General features: G+C 32.0%; 1 protein-coding gene across 1 annotated transcript in view; it reads left to right on the top strand.

Annotated features, from left to right (window-relative positions):
* Positions 1-15,442: 15,442 nt before the first annotated feature.
* Positions 15,443-22,361, top strand: part of LOC106108649 (beta-glucuronidase) — a gene marked incomplete in the record, with an annotated part of 11,984 nt that continues 5,065 nt past the window's right edge. The window contains 3 exon segments of the mRNA XM_013289904.1: positions 15,443-15,694; positions 17,611-17,793; positions 20,792-20,961. Of these exon segments, the coding sequence (XP_013145358.1) occupies positions 17,629-17,793; positions 20,792-20,961 (335 nt within the window).

The following is a 22,361-nucleotide window of genomic DNA, read 5'->3' as shown; positions in this document are numbered from 1 at the left end:
ACATACAAACATCTTTCGTTATAACATTTGTGTTCATAGTAGAAATTGTCTCTGGTTTCTTGCACTTGTAAAGATTGTATGATACACACTTCTTTATTCTCTCGATTGATCTGAACAATCGGGTTGTCGAATAGTCGCGACCTCACATTAGCTCACTCACTCATTCACCTTGTATCGTCTCAGCACAATTGTTTGTGATTTATTTTAGGGCTCTACTTCTAAATCATCCTTGAAGGTTACAACTGAATCATACCTATATTAAATTCAAAATAAACTTTCTATTATTTAGTTGTTTTGTTATTCTACAGTTATATTACAGCAAATGGTTCGTATTTAACCTTCCTCATACTCATAGATTTATTTTATTTTCCTCACAGACCTTTCAAACAATATGTTCGATTCCCAAGTTGATAAGTATTTAACACCAAAAACTGTTAAATACGTCTTATTTAACAATGTATGCAAAAATAAAACACTCATTCATCCTTACCTTCCGCTTGTTCATTATAGTTGCTAGGAGTACGCACGCTATTCACATATGATGTAACACTCTTCCGTATCAATGCACGAATATCCATTCAGTATTATATATTATATTGAATGAAGAACTGAATGATACAATGACCAGTACCCTAAGATAGAGCTGGGGGCGACTGAACAGAGCACCTGCCAGAATAGTCGTCATATGCGCCTTTTTCGTATGGGTTTGTTTTACAGTTAGCGCCGTAGACATCCTGAGGCAGTAATGCTAAGATCGGCGCTGCTTTTGAACATTATTACATCGTACGCAAACCATGATAGTGATAACCTCGATGAGTCTAAAGACTCAAGCGACGAAGAAGAAGCATACCATGTGTGGACACGATTTAAGGAAATCTACACTTTTCAATATCGACTTCAGAATTTGAATTCTAGAAATGTGAAGTTCCAGTAGATGTAAAAGGCGAAGGCCTCAATTCTACCAAAAAGGGTTAGTACTAATCTGTACCATTATTATGTACACATACTACTAAATGCCGCCGCTGACTACTGATTATTGCTTGACATCGATAATTTGTTACCGATGAGACTAGATAGACGTAGACAACAAATAATAGAAAAGGTAATCAAAACAAAAGAAATAAGGAAATCACTGCAAAGTAAATACGAGTCTTTTGTATACAGTCTGAGTAAATAAGAATGTATTGTTTAATACTAAAGGAATCTACCGGTTTCAACATATTTATGGATGAAAACAGTATTAGTAGTATTATTTAGTTCTACCTGAACCTTACTTTTGGTATTAAATTCTAAAGCAAAATCTATACAGTAATAAACCTTTATATTTTCATCTTATAAGAAATTAATTAAACTAGCTGATGACCTAAGCTAGGTCTAGTTATCGGCTCTAGTTTACATACAATCAAAATTAGTAGTTATTTTCATCTATACTAATATTTTAAAGAGGTTTTGTGTTCATATATGTATTGAAATAACTCAAAAACTACTGGGCCGATGTCATAAAATCTTTTATTGTTAAAAAGCTACGTTATCTGTGAGTAACATAGGCCATTTTTTATTTCTAATTCCACGCGGGTGAAGTCACAAGCATGAGCTAGTATATTATATTTACATTTTTGTAATATCTAAGTGGGGGAAAGGCCCCCTTTACGAATATATAACAAATCTTATGTTCTTTCTAATGTACATGTAACCAGCTGGATGTCCATTATGCAATCCAGAAATTATTTATCTTCTGTCCTGTTTTTAGTGTAAAGTTATTTGTAAACGCATAGCACTGTGTGTCGAAATAGTGTGAAATACAATAAATATGCAAACACCCTTAGCATTCATCTAATAGCTTTCGTATTTTGTTTTATTTTTTTGCATTACGCGAATTCTAATCATGTTTCTGCCAACAGAATGATGCAAATTTTCATACCTTATTGGCTAACATCACAAAACATATAGTTTCATATGAGGATTAAGCAAAAGACTATAAATTCGCATTCACAGTTTCGTTAAAAAGGTATTTTTTTTTACCTTTTATTAGTAGTTTGTTTTATATTGATTTGTTTTGATAATAATATCAAATTGGATGTCATCCATATGACCTTAATGCTCGTATGCAAAATATAAGTAGCAAATGTACTTCTTTTTGCTTCGACACTATAAAGAACTCTTAATCAAAGGCACATTGACATTGGTAAAAGATCAAGGACATTTATTTTCCTTAATAACCCTTCTAGATAATAAAACTATTACAAAGTACAGTATCGAAAAAACAGTTTTCATTATTTAAAAAAAATATACTGGCGATTCCATTTTCAAAATCGAAAGTTTGACTCTTAACCTCAAATCTATAGATAGGATATAAACCTGTGGTATTTTGTGCCTATTTGTTTTTAGACATTTTGACGCTGACGATCGCGGTTGATAGCGGTGATTAACATTCGAACTAATAACAGAGATTGAATAAACTATAAAGTAAAAACAAGACAAAAGTTATCAGTTCCAAGCGCGACATATCCATCTGCAGAGATCCTTCTCTACACTTAAATTAGCAAAAACGATCAATAGAATTTGATACTTTAAAGTACAATGACCGTAAACGTTTCTTAAGAAGAAATAATCTGTAGGTAAGTATGTGCTCAGAAAATACAATTATGATCTTCTCAAGATGTTCGTTTTCAATAGTTTGTAAAGAATTGAATAAAGTAAAAAATAACAAAGCAGATTAAAAATTGTTATGTTTAACGTCAGACTGAAATTATATTAAGTTCATCGGTGTGATGGAAGAATACTTATTTTCTTATCTAATAAGTATCAAACACAGCCGCTTGCTCTTTGACCTATAACACAACAAACAGTGTTATGATGACCGTGAAAGAAATATGTTCACAGATTATAAAACGGTTCCGATAACTTCTAACATGAAAATAGAGTAAACAAAAACGGTAATAATGACGATAAAATTCTTTCTAGGTCACATATTGTCTAAAGATGACATTCATGGTATAATTTGAGAATAAATACTTTGTGTCTGAATATAACAAAGCACGAAATTTATTTACTATGTATATTAAACAAGGACATTTATTTTTAAGACTTTGAACGTAATTTTTTTTAATATGTTAGCCAAAAAGATTCTATTACTTACTGGCAATCAATAAAATATGACAATCCACGTTCAAAGCAACCCCAAAGAGAAACAAATAAAAGGTTTATGTTTTTTTAATGTTGTTTATTATTGTTTAAGTTATAAATGCAGAATAATTATTACGCTAATATATGTACATATGTAACGTATTAGTGTATAATTACAATTAAACATCCTTTTTACGAACCGGTATTGCCCTTCACCGAGAATCTACATATTTTACTGTTTGTTTTAGTATTATTTTGTGTTTCCATTACAACGTTTGTACAAAACATCATATTTCGTTTTTACCTTCTTATGGAGAATGACAGAGGTATCACGATACTTTTTTTTTTTATTTTAAGCCTTCGTATGACTTAAAATCAACTACTACAATGAGTAATGAACAACACTGATCTAAAAATATTTAATCATCCGAGTGTCCAGTTGCACTACTCGTATATTTAATAAGTCTTCTTACGTTACGAAAACAATAAATTTAAGCTACATATTAATAACATCAGTGTAGACGTGTGTACATAGTGTGACCGCGTTTTATCGCTGCCCCTCCTTGCACTTCATTAGTTAATTTACTTTGTTCTCCAGTATTAAGCGATACTATCAGCTAGAAAGTGAAATATTTAATAAGCGACTTAATTCTGTTGTAACTAAAGTGTTCTGATCTTGAAGTAATGCATGCAGTTTCAATTCGGCCGGATTATGCCGGCGCGTTCCTAACATTGACAACAAATCTTATTTGAAGCCAGTGCGTCGGCATGCGTCGCCGAGGTTGAATGTATGTTTTTTTTAATATACTACGTGTAGACCCGCGATGCTAAATTTAATTTTTAAAAATATCGGTTAATTTTTTTATAAACCGATGCCGTAAAATAAAAGTGTTTAATACAAACTGTATTAAGGTGCGAAAACTACTAATTATTTTCGTTAGAAGAAAGTGTTGCACATGAAAGTAAGTAGTTAATTTAATGCTTGATAACACTTTTTTTTATAAAAATCCTATTGATTTATATGTAATCGTAAACATTAAATTAAAAACATTTCGCAAACTGCAAAGATTATTAGGACAATTTTTTTTACAATAATGCATGTTTTACGGTTTTAAAATTTGATTTGTAGCTTATTATTTATTATTTAAAAAAAGTAACGTAAAATAAAAAAATTGGAGGTGCTTAATTTTTCATGACTTCGCATTTTTCTATAATTTAATTTAAGAACCAAAAGATTATTTTTAACACTGTAAAAATTGTATTATTTTTATAGTTTTAGTAAAATTGAAATAAGATTTCAAAATTACCTGAATAAATTGTCTAGAAATGTATGTCGAAAATACCGTCCCTGACACTGCAGCTGAAATATCGTCCGATTTCAACGCGATTGCATTAAATTGAGAAACACGTATAATAGCTGTATCTATTATACGAAACATCTTCCGAAATTTTTAATACCACCAGGTCATAAATGAATATTTAGTATAATCTATAAAAAAAGCTATACTGAAAACTTTTTTGTAAACATTGTAATAATTTTCTTGAAAACAAGTTGATAATTATCACCAACCAGCTGTTCCAGTGCGGTTTCATCCGCATGAAATGTCAAAATTCAAATGCACAAATAACAATTGCTTTCTTTGCATGAGGATTTTTATGCAAAAATTTTACCCCCTAAGTTTAATGGCGTGAAAATATATAGCCTAAAGTGCGACGTAAGTGTAGGGATTATTATTAAAAAATAACTATTCAAAAATATGCTGTGATTGCTGACATCTTAGGCAACAAAGAAGTGTGTGTTTACGCTTTATTATAATAGTATAGATAATTATTAGTTTAATGAAGTATATTTACATTTAGTTATGATAACATTGGCGTCTTACCCTTCCGGACTCCTGGGTAAGTGCATAGATAAGGAGTACGGAAGAACTAAACAAAACAATATCGGATATACTCAATGACTTTATGGTATTTATTATCCTACATGTACGGGTATATTTTTATTTTTTAATTTAAAAATTTAATAATTTTCGTGCCCTAAAAAACTATAAAACGTTAACATAATTTAATATCATCACTAACTAAAAAAAGCACAATCGAATTGTTAATTATTTTATTTGAAAATGTTACCAATACATATAATAGTTATTTAAGGGTCGGATATATGTTTTTTTGTTCCTTTTTTGTCAAAAGGGCTAATTAATCGTAATGTATTTCTTTGTGTAGACATTAAATCGCAATGAAGTATTTGGGAAGGAATTGGCTCCTGTTCCAGGGCAATCTACTATAGGGACCAAGGCTTCTATGAAATTTATACAAAAGACATAATAAATTATTATTATTATTTAAGCATTGTAACGCCTGTCGAGTTCGACCAATAAATTACAAATTCCTAGTCCTTAACGTTTATCCGTAAATTCAATTTTATTACAACAATGTATAATTGTTACAATTAAATTACAAATCATAATTTATTCAAAAAAAAAACAATGAAAAACACGCTTTAAATATAATTACCCTGGTTATTATGTGTTACGTAATTAAAATCAATGATATAAAAGGATAATAAGTAACTTGAAGTATTTACAACCAACAAAGGTTTTTGTTTAAATTTTTAGGGTTCATACGACCAAATACAAAAACGTTAATATCAATAATATTAATAGAAAAATCTTAAGTTTAATTCTAAGCAATCTTGGAATCATTTTTAAACAATTAGAGGAATTTTATCTGTCAGTCCTAATATTTTTCATAATTGATAGACTAATAGACAAAATAGTCAAGATAGCACAACCCATCTGAGTTGTAAAATTAAAAAAACACAGATAATAATAGTAATGACTGAGATGACGTATGATAGAATCATTTGGAGGAAAAAAAACCTGTCGTGCCGACCCTACGAGAATAGGATAAGGAGCCTGATGACGACACATAATGGTAGATTCACCGCTTTCAGTATGATTTTAAAAGGTTTGCGCGAAGAATTAATCTCGGAATCTGTGCTGTCTATTACTTCCGACTAATATTACGGAACCCTTCCTCATGGTTTGTCTTGTACATAATGGTATTGATGTTTTTATACTACTTAAGTAAATGTTAACTACACTTTTTATACGGAAAAAAAACTGATTGATTCAAACACCAGGTAAACTTGTTAGGTTTTTACCATTTTTTAGTTTTGTTTAATTACATCATATAACGAGCTAATACTAATTGAGACGGCTGTTTAAGAGAATATTACTCCTTCGTTTCTCTTATTTGTCGTTTTAAAACCGTTTTTGAAATTCGAATTGAAAAATGTATGGATAAATTGCAATTATTGTCGCTTCACCGTGCTGTAAATTGAAAAAACCAAATGTTTACAAGAAAATTGTTTTTTTAACAGGAAAAGTTTTATTTTATCCGACGATTGATTTATTTCAAGAAAATTGAATCTTTGAAACATGGGACCATTATTTATTTCAGTTACAATAATTAGATATGTTTTTTTTTTACGTTAAATTCTTAAACAATAACTATATTAAAACATAACTTTATCCATAATTTTTAAAAATTGTGTATTTCAATGGAAACCATAATTATGTATACTGGTGTGATGTATTCGCAAATGTTGCAAAAACGCTTCGATATAAAATCTGTAATTATGTCATATAATGTCACGATCTGACAACACAATTAAATGTCTGGTAACCTTCGAAACTACACGCATGTGTTTATCAGACATTTAATAGTGCTGACAACTAATCGGCACGGATTGCTTATATATTTTTTTAATTATATTCACAGTTCAAAAGAAGTAGTTGAACAGTCACGAAAATTTGAATAATTGTAAAGTAGACTTAACTGTACTATTATTTTGAAGAGGAAATATTTGTATTTTTGTACATATTGAAATAATTCAAAAACTACTGTATCGATTTTAAAAATTCTTTCACTATTAAAAAGCTACTATTATAAATGCGAAAGAATAGATGGATGGATGGACGGATGTTTGTTAGAGTTTGTAGCCTAAACGCCCGGACGGATTTCGATGAAATTTGGTATACATAGATGTAGATGATAGTCTGGAAGAACACATAAGCTACTCACTTTTGTTTTTTTTTTAATTCCACACGGACGGTGTCGTGAGCGAAAGCTATTAGGCTATATTTTTTATAATTTTTTAATTTCACGCTGGCGAGCATCATCCAGTTAGATATATGTTTACAACTATTATGCAAGGTCCCTATTATTACAATTACTCTCGCTTTTATTTGCGGAACAACAGTTAATCTAAGCTTACGCATTCCTTAGAATCAATAAGGCCCATTGTTTAAACAGAAACAAAGACATGAATGTGATTACCTATTCGTCTTAATATACTTCTTATTATATTAATCACATTCTTCTATGGTATTTTAAAAGAAAGTAAAACGTAAAAAAGATTACACGAAAAAATAAATTTTACTGTATATTTTGCTTTACATTACATGAACTACGGTTATTGTATGTTATTTGCAGATAGGACACGTGTCAGAAATTGTTAAAAAAATATTTAGAATAAAAAACGTAAACGTAATCCACCAAAACATTAGTTACAAAATTATTCAGTTCAAAAAACGACGTTAAATGACAATCTTTCTATTCAGTGTTATAATGATTTGGTATTGTGTAAAATATTCGCAATTTTACTCTATTCACTATTTCACTAGTGTAAACTTTTAAATCGCTAATAAATTGTAAGAAATGGTAAACTTCCTGTCGGAAACAATTCAAATAGAATATTCGAAGCAGATAATTCATGGCATATATTAACACAGTTGACAAAAAACTTCATATCTTTCATAACTCAGGTACTGATATACGTAAGTAAACACGGCTTAACAAATTACATTTGTAATATCGTAACAACTCTGCTTGTAATGAGGCATAAAATTCTGCTTAACGACGCATAAATTGCGCTCGCTTATAGGGGATATGTGTTACATTGCGTTTAACTTATCCAAAACGATTTTGAAAAACACGGTCTAAATTTACCTTAGAAACCAGATAGAGCAACTGCATTCTGATATTGAATCTTTATCAATGACAATAACATGGAACAAGTCAACTTATATAGATCAAGTTGCCGACAAAAATAATATCCCCACTAAAAGCATAGAAACTTTTAGACCACAAAATCATTAAAGTAGAAATAAGAGATTGCTCTGGGTACCTTCTAACTACTTCTACATAAATCAACACTAAATATTGGTAGTCTTTAATTACTAGCTTTCGCCCGCGACTCGGTCTGCGTGGAATTAAAAATTAAGAAAAGTGAGTAGCCTATGTGTTTTTCCAGACTATCCGCTATGTCTTTACCAAATGTCACCGAAATCCGCTCAGCCGTTTAGGCTACAAACTCTATCAAACATTCATCCATCCATTCATCCATCTAAACTTTCGCATTTATAATATTAGTATGATAGTATGATTTGTCATTAACCAATAGTAGTAGTAATCAGTTCTTGGTAATATGAAATATAAATCGTGTTATAAAGTTAAACAAGGAACTAACGGTACAACATAAAGCAATGTCATCATGTTGGAAGGTTCGCATAAAATCATCTGATACTTGCGTATGGACCGCTCCAGGACGTGTCATTACAAATTCGCGACGCCTACTCTGTTAATATAACCACTTGGAGAACTATAATCATTGCATAATAATTCATAACAAGTATGTGTGAAAATTAGGACACCTTCACATTGAAGTTTCGCGATTTAGTGATTCAATAATTTTAATTTGATTTCTATTTGGGCAACTATTTCTGTTGTACAAAGCTTTAAGACGAACAAGATCTGTTTTCAATAGTATAATATGCGATCTGGGCGTCGTTAGGAGCAACGGTGTTGGAGCTCACCCACCTAGACTTTAAAAACTTTAAAACATAAAATAGATGTAAAAACTATTACAAATAAAACCACATCAATGCTTTCCACTAGATCTAGCGCCATCTATAGCTGACAGCACGATACGAGAGCTTAAAGATTGATTTTATAATTCGACAGTTTTTTTACATTCGAATTATTCAATTACAAGCTACACTTTATTGTAATCCAAAAGCTTTGAAGGTCTTGTCAAAATTAATTTAGTTGTCATGCAAAAAACATATTTAATGCTGCCAGTTATGTTGCCCAATACGTATCTGATATTTAGATAGGTGTAAAGATTTAATTACTTTAGGCAAAAACTGATTGACATTTACGTTTGTAATTTAAGAATTGTCGATTTTATTCTAAAAGTTAAAAGATTGTATTTAATTACATACACAATATGTTACTTAATATCTGCTATTTTATACGAAAAATAGTCTTTTAAGGATTAAATTTGTTCAAATTAATATCGCATAAATCAAATATTCAGATTGTCTAAGCATAGTCGTGCATGTGAAGTAGCCTTAATTTGTCTTACAATGTAGTTAATACAAAACACGTATCACTGCATATTCTCACGGCAAAATCTCGGCGAATTATAGTATCAAAATAAAGCTTTTTAATTCTTATAAATATTATTATTTACATGTACAATATATTTGACTATCTAAAGGTTTTTTACAGCAGTTTTACAAGAGACTACGATAAAGTCTCTTTTACCTGTTCCCCTACCCAATTGACAACATACAGTTGACATGATGATACGACAGTTACCACACCTTTCTTTTCCCTCCCTAGTTTTAATATCAACTGCTTCTTTTAATAACTTAATAATACATTAATTTATCATTCCGTGTCAAGTAACACGACACGTTTCATAGCATCACGCGATATCACGTAAAATAGCTGTGTGTGTGCTCTATAACATTTCGTCCCCATAAATTGTCACACAGGGGACTGCGAACTGTGTCCTTCAAAGCAGTAGTGAATACGAAATTAAAAATGACAACTTAGGACTCCTTAATGGGTATAAAGACCTCGTGAGAAAAAGTACATCGTGACGCAACTTAAAAAGAGCAAATTAAATTTTAATATTTTATTAGACTATTAAACACAAAGACAAAATTTTAGTCCGACGAACAAGTAGCTAGTTAATTGAAAAGTACATGTTCTAAAACGTAGTTTACTTTCAAGTTATTTAACACTGGCTTCCGCTCGCGACTCCGTCCGTCTGGTATTAATAAAAACAAAAGAAAGTAACCTATGTATTCTTCCACACTATCCTCTACATCTATGCCAAATTTCATCCAGATCCATTCAGCTTTTTAGACTACAAACTGTAATAAACATCCATCCATCCATCCAAACTTTCACATTTATAATATTAGTAAGATTCTTAAAATCATGAATTCTTAATTGATAATGAAACATAATGTACAAAAAGGAAAAAGGTAATTTGTTTGGTTATGTGTTTTTACTTGAATTTATTAACAATAACATTGCCTCTAAATTAAGATGCAAAAACTTTAGTCATTGTTATCTCACGGATGTAAGAAATACGATCTAATTAATTCATACCAGATGTAACAAAACAAATAACTAGGAAGTACTATTCAGATTGATTCATTTTTTAATCATAAAAAAGATAAATGGCCAGTCTTATAAACCTTTTAAGAAAGTAAACATGCATATCAAAAAAATCTAAAGAATTTTTTAATCTGTAGTTAATAATATTAGCTGCAGCAAGAGCATGAACGTCGTGTGTTTTAGAATATAAGTTATGTATAAACACGGTATTAACACAGTGACCCAAATGCGCAGTGCACATATGCTATGTTAAAACTACTTTATGTTCACGCCAATGTGAAGACCCATTAAAATTTTATCAAGAACTAATCGAGGTTGCCAATGCGAAAGACGCATGTACAATATAAAATCAAATATCGTCTATAGTTTCTTGTCCATTAAGATTAATTTACATAAATTAAAAATAAAAAAAAAGAGAATTTGTTGCAAAAAAATTTACGGCTTACAAAACCTTATAAACACTTTTTATTTGCTTGTTTTGTTAATTTAATGATACTTTGTGTTCGAATTATGACCGTCTCTTCAAGTAAATCATATTTGGTCTACAAAAAGGGGTTAAAAGTGAAGTAATTGGAATAAAGATGGACGAAGCCTTGAAGTGCCTAGTTAATAAACCGATGTATAAATTCGAAATTAAGTTGGCACGTCGAGCAGAAAGGTGCTCTAGATCCCGACGTGCCAATTCAAACGCTTACTGTAACCTCCTTATCTCAGGCTTCACTAGAAATTGACAAGTAGCGCTTTCCTACAATATCGCATTACCGTACGTGAGGAATCACAAAAGCTGAGAGTAATCTTAGTTGGAACATGATATCGAATTACTAGCACGATGTTATCTCATAAAGCAGTTGTCAACCAACGTAATATGATATTGCTGAGTAAGATTTTTTATTAGAACGTGAAAGCATGCACTTATACTATGTTGACAATAAACATACTACACACTTGTAGATATGTGGTCTTGCTACAGTATATACTTCCTTAGAACCAATCATATTTGTATTAACTATTGAAATTTGTCAATATCATATTTCACACTAAACCTATTCAAGTTGACGCAATAATTTAAAAAAATATTAACAGAATTGAAGACTCATATTATTAAAAAAAACAACAGAAAATATGGACAGTATTATACGTGTAAATCTTGTATTCTTTGTATGTGATCACACCTTTGAAATGGAAATCAGTACCATTAAAGATAGATTTAAGTTACATTTAAGTTATAGTAAAACACTAAGCTCTATAACATTTATAAATAATACGCTCTAAGGTTTGCATTACCCAGCGCACTTCAAACGAGATCTCCGATAATGTCCTGAAGGCACAATGCTGCATTCAGAGTGGCCGCAGTGAATGGGGGACTTTAATGGGCCCCCACTTAATAACATATCTCTGAGATAATCAGCTGTCTATAAATGCACATATTCCACAAGCGAGCTAGTTATTATATTTAATATATATCAATTTAAAAATAATGTGCATTAAATAAGTCGAAAACCAAAAGAATCTTAAAGTTTTAAAACATCCTGTAGTAGAATTTAAGGTTATGTAAAATGATTATTAAAAACACTAAAAATGTTATATTTTTGTTCATAAAAACAAACAAAGAATCGAAGATTTATTAAACTATCGTATCTACCGTTAGGATAACTTAATAAATTTGCAATAACGTTAATCAAAGAACCGGTCACAAAAAATACAAAAGGTCAACAACCTCGGATTGAATAAATCGACATAACATCGGTTTTCTTTATAATTATGTTTGAACAATTACATCACTGCGATGTTATTGACCTTTGTATAGATTGATTTATTGAACGTGGGTACATCTAATAATTTAATTGAACATGTTTAAATAATAAGGATATAATAGGACTCAAACGTGAATAAATAGTAACTAAGGCGCCGCAAGGCTAGCAGGCTAATATTTTTCGATCCTTTTGAGGTGTAGATCACCCTATCCTGGCGGCACTCATGTTTAAGAACTGTTTATAAAGACTTATTTAGCTTGGACATAAAAATAATCGCCAGATATCGTAGAATCACTTTAAATTTGCAACTAATAGAACTAGAGTCTGTATTTCAATTACAACAAAAAAAAAACGGTATCTGGTGGTAAGAATTAATAATAATTGAACTATTTATATAGCTGACTTTATAACTTAAGTAGCGGAAAAATATTGTAGTACCTATTGTGGTATTTCTATCTTATCTTCAATCGGTATCGAACATAGTAGAGACAAAACCGTAACATGTTATCTATTAATTATAACATCGAGATGTATTTAAGATCAGTATTTTATAATCTGCGTACAATAAGCGATTGTTAGGCGTGGGAGCATAGACAAACGCACCTGACCTTCGTTGGAATTCGACTGTTAAGACAATTTAAATATCACGTATCTGCAATGTCAATAAAGGTTAAAGATATGTGTAATTTATGTTTATATATCTGTATCTAAATACAATGTACAAAATTATATTTTCATGTCTTATTTTTTTGAATGTTAGAGCAATAATGTTACCTAATCTTTGTTTTCTTTCGGATTAAAGAATAAAATAATGAATTATACCTAAACAAATTGTAATCCTAAAGAACGTAAATATCTGGAAGATTATTTTTATCCTGTAATGATATCTAAATTCAAGCCCCCAGACTGTTTGAGCGATATCCGCATGCCGAGATTTTTATCTATGTCGTAGGTGTTTAGACACGTAGAGCCTTAAATGTCAACACATTACTTATACCAGCTTTTTGCACACACAGTAACATTAAAAAATGTATATTGTAACACAAAACTAACTAATTGCTCACATTTTGACAATGTTAGCTACTGTAATATAACCAAAAATATTTTAAAAAATTAAAACAATATTTTTAGGTTAGAAAACAGATAATGCAATGAATCGCTGTGCAAACATAATTGTTAACCACATGTTCCATTTAATCATTACGCCGTAACATATACGCCTAAAATAAACATTAATTATTACAAACTTTTGTTAATAAAAGTGTTGCCAAGTTTATTGGTTAAAAAGCAATTGTTCGTGACTTCATCGGCGCGGAATAAAAAAAGTAACCTATAATGTACCTTACATAAACTACCTCCGATTAAAGGATGCATTAGTATCGACTACAGGACTAATCACAATCAAACACATAACTCGTTTGTTAATGAAGACAAAAGCTGTTTAAAATGTACACATTTCGCACATCCTTATAATTAAAACGTTAAAAACACTTCTAAATGAAACTTGTTTGCCGATAGCGTTATCTTTTTAATTAAAAGTTAACCTTATAAGTTACCACCTGTGCTTGGTAGTCAGTAATGTGAACTTGATCGTGACAACTTAACTTAAAAACCAACAGTTATTATACATAGTCGATTTTTTTTAAATGAACACTTTTGAATTGAAAATTTAAATGTAAGTAACAATTTTCTAGCATTTTACAGGTTAACAATTTCATATTTTATATAACTACTTACCTTCTCTTCTGCTACACTTATCGCAAAATCCAACAAACACGGCCTGTCTTCGGCGGTATTTCCAAACCAATACGACTTAGGGTCCTTCAAGAACCAAGCCTATCATTTCTTCAAAGGCCAGCACATCTGTAGTTCCTCTGGTGTTGCGGATTTCCATGCGTGTATTAAACATCTCGGTGTTCTCGTCACTCGTTTTCCCCCTTTTATTATATAATAATCTATCTAAAATAGAAATCAAGAAGAGATTATTTTAATTACATATAACAATGAATTGTTAGTTAATGTAGAAAAATAGTTAATCAATCAATACGAGGGCATTAAAAGGCAATTACCGGAATCGCTAGACATTTCCAATTCCTAATTTAAAGATATTTTGAAGTCACTTTCCTATCGAATTAAGATGTGATCGCATGCAGCGCACAGCGTGGACGGTGGGTGACGGCGCGCATGGCAATCACTCGGATATTTCACTTTCCAATGAATTAAACATTCATCTGATCCACACGAATATTGACCAATAAACACACTTATCCTGTCCAATTAGCATACACTGACGTATTATATAACACTGAAGGGCAACAAATATAAATCACTAGCTTTTGCTCGCAACTTTGTCCCCGCGAAATTTAAAAAATCTAGCTAGTGTTCTAACGGTAAAGGGATTTAAAAAATATATCCAGTAGTTTTGAGGTTATACGGTAGAGACAAAAATCTTTCCTCTTTATAATACTAGCATAGACAAGTAGGTATAGATTATAACAGCTGACTGCAAGATTTAAACAAAAATAACTCTGTAACAAGAAATAACTATCATAATAATTAATTACTGTAATGTTACATTTTAGCATTTAAATAAAACTGGATTTATTTTATTTAAATGCTAAAATGTATGTACTAATTTATTAATAACTTACATTTTTGGAAGGTATAAAGAAAGTAGTACTAGTTTTGTATTATATTATCTGTGGTAGTATTTCTCAGTTAATTCCACATTATGCTTATTCTAATTATTTTTGCGTCATGCATTTAGAATGAAACTACTGATGCTGTTACGAATATCCAAACGCATGGCAGTTTTCTTTTACGCGGCCACTACTTATTGTGCTAAAACTTTTTCTAATAACAATTGCGAATTCAAATAGCATCCTTCCTTTTAAATTTCACCTACTTCGAATTTCGAATTCTCTAAATTGAAAGAAATTTCTCTTCCACAGATTCCTTAAAGCAATTTGTTTTGTTTTTTAAATTCTGCAACCATAACGTTTATAGTCTATACCTGAGAATGATGTTAATGAATTTTGTTTTTACAATTTTTAATTTGTACCCTCTATTTTTAGATGAAGCTATCGACATTATTATTGTCAACATTATCTGTTATAATTGTCGATGCGACTGTACCTGGGTCGTCTAGTTCCAATGAGATAACATATACGCAGAAGAGACGAGCACAACCTAACACTGGTGCTGCATTGTACCCACAGGCGAGCGACACACGAGATGTGATAACTTTAGACGGAATATGGAACTTCAGAAAGTCCCCAACAGATCCTGAACATGGATACCGCAATGGATGGTACGAACACGATCTAGAAAAGGTAATTTTCGTTATTTTACTAATTCATTTGTCTCGTGAAAGAGGTGACTAATGAAAGGATGATGGATGATTTTAAACCAAATAACCAAATAAACCAAAACCAATTTGTGTTTATTCAACATAAAATAATAACAGAAAGTTAAGTGTAGAAATAATGAATTTGTATTTGAAATTCCTTTAATCCGTTTCTAAAGTAAATGAAATTATTTACTAAATCAAATGTCAAAAAATTTCTTCTTCCCAATGAATACCTTCTTTTGTTTTGCCATTTAAGTATCTATTTACTAGCTTTCGCCCGCGACTCCATTCGCGTGGAATAAAAAAAACAAAATTGAATAGCCTATGTGTTTTTCCAGACTATCCTCTACATTTGTACCAAATTTCATCGAAATCCGTTCAGCCGTTAAGACTATAAACTCAACCTCTAACAAACATCCATTCATCCATCTAAACTTTCGCATTTATAATATTAGCAATTAGTAATTTAAACTTATTTCCAGTGTTCCAACGTATCTTAAAGTTTTACTAATATTTTTGTAAATGTATAATTTTATTATAAGTCACCTTTCAAAACCGATGTTATTTTAACACTCCCGGATTTAGTAGTGTGATGTCTGCGGTTTAGTTTTGCTTGTTTAGTACTCATTTACCAACATTATGTACATAAAGCTGATTAGTAACGAGAATACACTTTTTTCCTGCTTCGGTCAATAATAAGGTCAATTTAGTTAACAAAAAATGAAATAAACAAAGATAAAGCGCAAATAACATATTGATTGTATCCGCCAATACCGGCGTTGAAATACAAAAGCTGGTTTCACATTATGAGATATACAGTATGAAATATACACAGTATGAGATATATATGAGAGATACAGATGTATCTCAAAAAGAGTATTAAAACCTCTTTTAGATAATGTTTACTCCTCTTAGGATCTCGCTCTATCGAATCGTGTGTACACCAGCTGAATCACAATCCGGTAATAATAACGAGGTAACGGCCTGTGCCGAGGCTCCTGAGGGAGCATTCGAAATTAGTTACCTATAAAAGATTTAGGCTAAGCGCCATCCGCGCTTGGCCACGTCAAGTCCGGTGAATCTGTAAGTGCCTCTTCAAGGCAAACAGTGGCAATTCAGTCGTAAAACAGCTGAAACTGGACTATCGCAAACTGTTTAGTCTTGCTTTGATTCATTTGAGCTTATGGAGGTCCGCACACTACTCGATTTATTTGTGCAACTGAACCGTTGAAAGAGCTGCGAAACAATCGACAATCGCACAACAGGTGAGCGATTGTTTAGTCCAAAGTGTGAGTACGCTACTTACGCCACAAAAAATTACTTTGCTAAGCATGATGAACGATATTTATTTCTCTACACGCAACGTAAATTATGTTATAGCTCATTGTGTTACGCCGGATAAAAGCTGATTCCCACACACTATAAAAAGTATGTTTAAAACATTTTGAGGTTATCGACTATCTTATCTTTATCCTTATAGAACTTGTAATGCATTTACAATTCGATTTACCGACATCACGATAGGATGAATTTGCAAAATAAAGCTTTATACCATTTGTACTTTGTAACAGATTTTAAAAGTCGCTTAAACTATTATTGTATTAGTTTATCGTTATCTTGTGGCATCACGGTATCTCTATTGATGAGCTGTTACTTGTCCATTCTGTAACATTATAAGTAGGCGTAGGGAAGTCAACGAATTTTAACTGACGAAGTCAAGTTTTAATCGATATACTTTTATATTTACAACGATTCTCTCCTATTATGAGTATACATAAAAGGAGACAGTTGTAATTATCCAAGAGCGTACAATTATACACGATAAAAGGAGTATTCCGTTCCTACAAATAATGATTAAGTAAATTAGTGATGAATATAAAAAACAAAATTCTATTCCAGTCAGGTCCAGTGATCCCGATGCCTGTACCATCATCGTACAACGATGTAGGAGAGGACGGTTCTCTACGAGATCATGTTGGACTGGTGTGGTACGACAGGAGATTCTACGTACCCTCCGCCTGGCAACAGAACAAGCAGCGCATCTGGCTTCGATTTAGCAGTGTACACTACGCCGCACAAGTTGTAAGTATTATCGTGTCTCCTACCATATCGTACTCTCCTAAGGTCGGCAACCGGGTTTTCGTCCCCCAAATAACTCTATCATCCGTCATCTCAGTCATCACTCCCGCTCTCAGTATTATAAAACCAATAAGCGTATGCTTTTTAATTTAATTAATATTTTAAATTTATGGCTTGTACTGAAGTACTCAATGCCGTTCTGGTCTTTTCTAATCTAGACTAGTCTAGTCTGATACAACATTATTTCTCTATGGAATTTAAAAAATAACCAAATATATAGCCTATGTTACAGATAAATTATATTTCTAATGGTGAAAGAATTTTTGAAATCGGCCCAGTAGTTATTGAGTTATTTCAATACATATCAAAAACAAATCTTTCCTCTTTATATACATATAGATAGATTAAATACAGAAACATTTAAATAATTCATTCTTAAAAGTATTTCAAAACGTATTGTAAGTACTAGGGCAACATAAGAGTCGTAATGCGGGTCAAACGAGGTGTAGTTCAAACTGGAGGTGTCCGCGCCCGCGTCATTCATGTGTCGCCAGGCAATTGGACAATTGGACAATTTGGCGAACGTGAGCGGTCTCGTGAGACGCACAGCTGCGAGTTATACGTCTCATTCACCTCGAAATAATCACAGATGACCCAGTATGCAATGCAATTTCTTGTTCAGTCTGACGCTATTCATGATCAACAATTTGATTTTAAAAAAAAAACAATCTTAGGAATAGAATAAAATAGATATATCTGAACGCTAAGCAATCTGATCGTGTATATTGTAATTTTCATGAATGTTTTTAGTCGAATATATTAATGATTATTTTCTTAGTTAAGTTGAAAATGGAGTAACATTTGTAACATCTGTTAACCTTTTTCATACTAGAATGAAAAAAATGCATTAAAATCATACTGGTTCGTGTTATCGGCTTAACTTTAATTTTGGATAGGATAGATAGAATAAAATGAGTTAGATCCTTGTTTAATATTTGATATGAACGTAGAGACACATAGGTATAGATAAAGCAACATTGATTTTATATTCCCAAGGGCTGTTCGCGGGTTGATCGTAAAGTGCAATTTACGGGACAGTGCGGTGATATCGAGACGCTTCACAATGCCTCGTTTATAATCGAATACAAATCATTTCGCGGTTGCCCACTTGCCCACTTCTAACGTATTTAAATTGTATGCTCACATATAAAGTGCACGCACGATTCATGTGATGTATACGACGATCGGACCAATGAAGGCGCTGCGAGATTCGATAGCAACTGTAAATATAACAAATAAAACGATTTTAATTCATTTAAACTCGCGAACATACAATAGGTCAATAAAAAATAAATGCGTAACCTAATCTAACCCAACTTGTAACTAATTAGAAATTCTTTATTGACTGGAATTTCTTGGTTATTAAGATAATCCTTCAAGATGATTACCATTTTAAATAATGTTTTTTTTTACACCATATGTTGGCAAACGAGCAAGCTTACACCTGAATCCGCCAAAATAGCGAAGTACTGCCCATAGACATTCGCAATAGCTCATGCGTTGCCTACCCTCAATAGACGGAGGAGGAAACGCACATAAAGAGGATATTTTCCCTTCCTACACGTCACTTCCAGCTTCAAGTCCACGTTCCCCTCCCACTCTTTTCTTATAAGAAAAAGGGCGGGAAGGAAAGACGACTACAGTTGGGCCGGCTGTAATAACTGTACTCATAATCAGTGCAATCTAAAAATTGTCAATCAAATTATGCAATTATCAAATGCGTTTCGTAACCCGCGAGAAAAGTTACGACAAATACAAGAGAAAAACTTCAGTGTTACTATATAATGAGATAATGAGAGTCGAGTTCGTTTTGCGTAACTCATGTGAATAGAAACGAGCGAACGGCTGATAAAGAAATTATCTCATTTCTCGAGTCGTTGCGCGCGATGCAGAAGCGATGCTTGTTTATTAAGCGTTGTTACCCTTATTTCGATTTTGAGAGATAGTTGCATCTTAACAGAAATAAAATACTTAATTTGTTCTTACATCAAAAGCAATAATAATAGAGAACATACCTATTGAAGTTAGCACGTAATTTTAAATAGTAGATTTGGCTGTATTTGTTTATTGGCGGCAACTATTTATCAATAAAAAATGTATAGACTTAAGGAAAAACTTATAGAATGTTGTATAAGTTGCCGCCAACTCGTATCTTCTGTAACACCTTTATGTCATTCATTCAGAATAATAAAGCATTCAATAAGTCATTCTCGGCTGTTGCACTCACTCTGATGGTTCACACGTACTTACAATGCGTTTTGAATTCGAGTTTCATGAGTATTCGTTTTTAATCATTTAACTGCCGCTCTTAAACAGGGGATTAGTATACTACGGGTATCCCTTTGCAGTTTATTTAAAATTTGAACATAATCATTCATTGTTAATGTCCAACAATCTTAAAATGCAAACTTTTACAATCATTGTGGTTAAAATATTATTACGGTTATTCCATTTATAAGGAACACAGACAAGAGAGTACTCAGAATATCAATTTAGATAATATTTTAAACACAAGAATTAAATAAAGCGATAACCCCGTACTGATACGAACACATGAGTGAATGGACGACATGCATTGCTCGTGTCTGATAAAATGTATGGAACAATAAAATATCTGGACTAGTGCTGATCCATCCAATTCTAAACCTATTTTTACTGTCTCGCTTACCAAATTTACCTCATATTTAACAATTATATAATAACTACCTTTCTCCCGCCCCACCAATAAAAATTAAATTAAAAAAAACCGAAAAGTAAGTAACTTACATGTTCTTCCAGACTATCTTATACATCAAACCCAAATTTCATCGAGATCCGTTCAGCTGTTCTAGTGGCAACCTCTAACAAACATCCATCCATCTAAACTTTCGCATTTCATAACATTAGTAAGATAAATCTATCCGTATAGAAACATGTCATAACTATACTTTTTTACTTGCAGTGGGTAAATGGTAAACTGGTGACATACCATGAAATGGGCCATCTACCCTTCGAGGTGGAGATCACGGATGTTGTCTGCGAAAAGGGAAGCAATCTACTCACTGTGGTAGTAGACAACACATTGCTGAGTGACACCGTCCCTCAAGGCAGTATTAGAGACACATTTGTAGGGTAAGTCATACTCACATAGAAATCTCCACGACATGGTTACAAAGACTTGAATGTCACAGAGTTCCTTCGTGAAAAGATTCTCCACTACCTCATCCTACTCCCGTAGTGTCGGCGCACCGGGTTAACGTCCTCTAAATAACGTCTCTAAAATCTCATCCGTCTTCACAATCACCACTCACTTCTTGATCATGTCACCTTTCACGGAATCCATCCACCTCTCAAGGTTTACCTCTACCGGTATACATCGAAACTGAACATCCCGTAACATGTGGCAGAAATCGTTTTGTGTAAAAATAATGATGACCATTCAATGTAAAATTAAACACGTTTAGATGAGCGGAACAACAATGTTAACAATACAATGAATTCTTTGACCATTTAATCCCTGGTATCCTTGATGAGGTCAATTGCATGAACAAAGCTACTTGTCGGACACGTTGGGACATACTTAATGTGTTTGTGTAACGTTTCACACTTCGCTGCATTATTTGTTAACGGTTGCCTGCATTTTATTGTTTACTTTTCTTTGCAATAGTAAACGATTACCTGACCTACTGTCTAACCGTGGGTTATTACCAATCTTACGCGTTCCAAAATATTTTTTAAATAACGTAAAGGCATCTATTACCGCCAGTTTAAGCATTATTCAGATTGAGGCCCAAAAATAAGCATGATATTCGATGTACTATAGACGGGGTCCACGCACGTAATGAGTAAATATTCTTAAATTCCATGAGTTACAGACAAAAATAAATGCATCTACATTTTCTCTAAAACAACCACTTGTGTAACTTTAACACATCGCAGGTATATCATAGTTTTCTAAATAGGTCGGTAACAGACGCGGATTTTGATGAGTCGTTATTAGGCGCGTTTACGTTATACAGGTACGAAGACATTCTTAACTTCTTACATGTTACCCATCGCAATTCAAATATCTTTTTCGATTAATTCTATAGTAGATGAGATAGATAATTATTGAAAATCATTAGAAGTAAACATTATTTTAAATCACACACATCTTTTATTACCGTTTTAAGCCTGTATTACATTATTTTCAAAATCGAATTTAATTGCTTACGCTTTCACTTCGTGTTACATTATTCAGCACTCACGTTTTAATTCGTTTTTTTAATCGTTTATTTTTAAATTCCTTTACTCTATTAATGTAGTAAATTAATTAATTAATTTGAAACTTGTTACCATAAATTATTACATAGCTTTGTAATTATAAGGCTTTTGAATAATTAGGTCGGAAGAATCTCCAGATGTAATGAAGTATCAGCGTAAAGTAATTTACAATGATTATAAAATACCACGAGTTCTTTGTTTTGTTAACCTTTTAACTTATGCTAATTTTAAAAGCATTTCCCGCCTGTTTTCATGTGAAGTATGAAAGT

The sequence above is a fragment of the Papilio polytes genome, unplaced genomic scaffold (genome assembly GCF_000836215.1).
Source record: "Papilio polytes unplaced genomic scaffold, Ppol_1.0 DF821511.1, whole genome shotgun sequence".
NCBI lineage: Eukaryota > Metazoa > Arthropoda > Insecta > Lepidoptera > Papilionidae > Papilio > Papilio polytes.
This window is presented reverse-complemented; position numbering and strand designations above follow the sequence as displayed.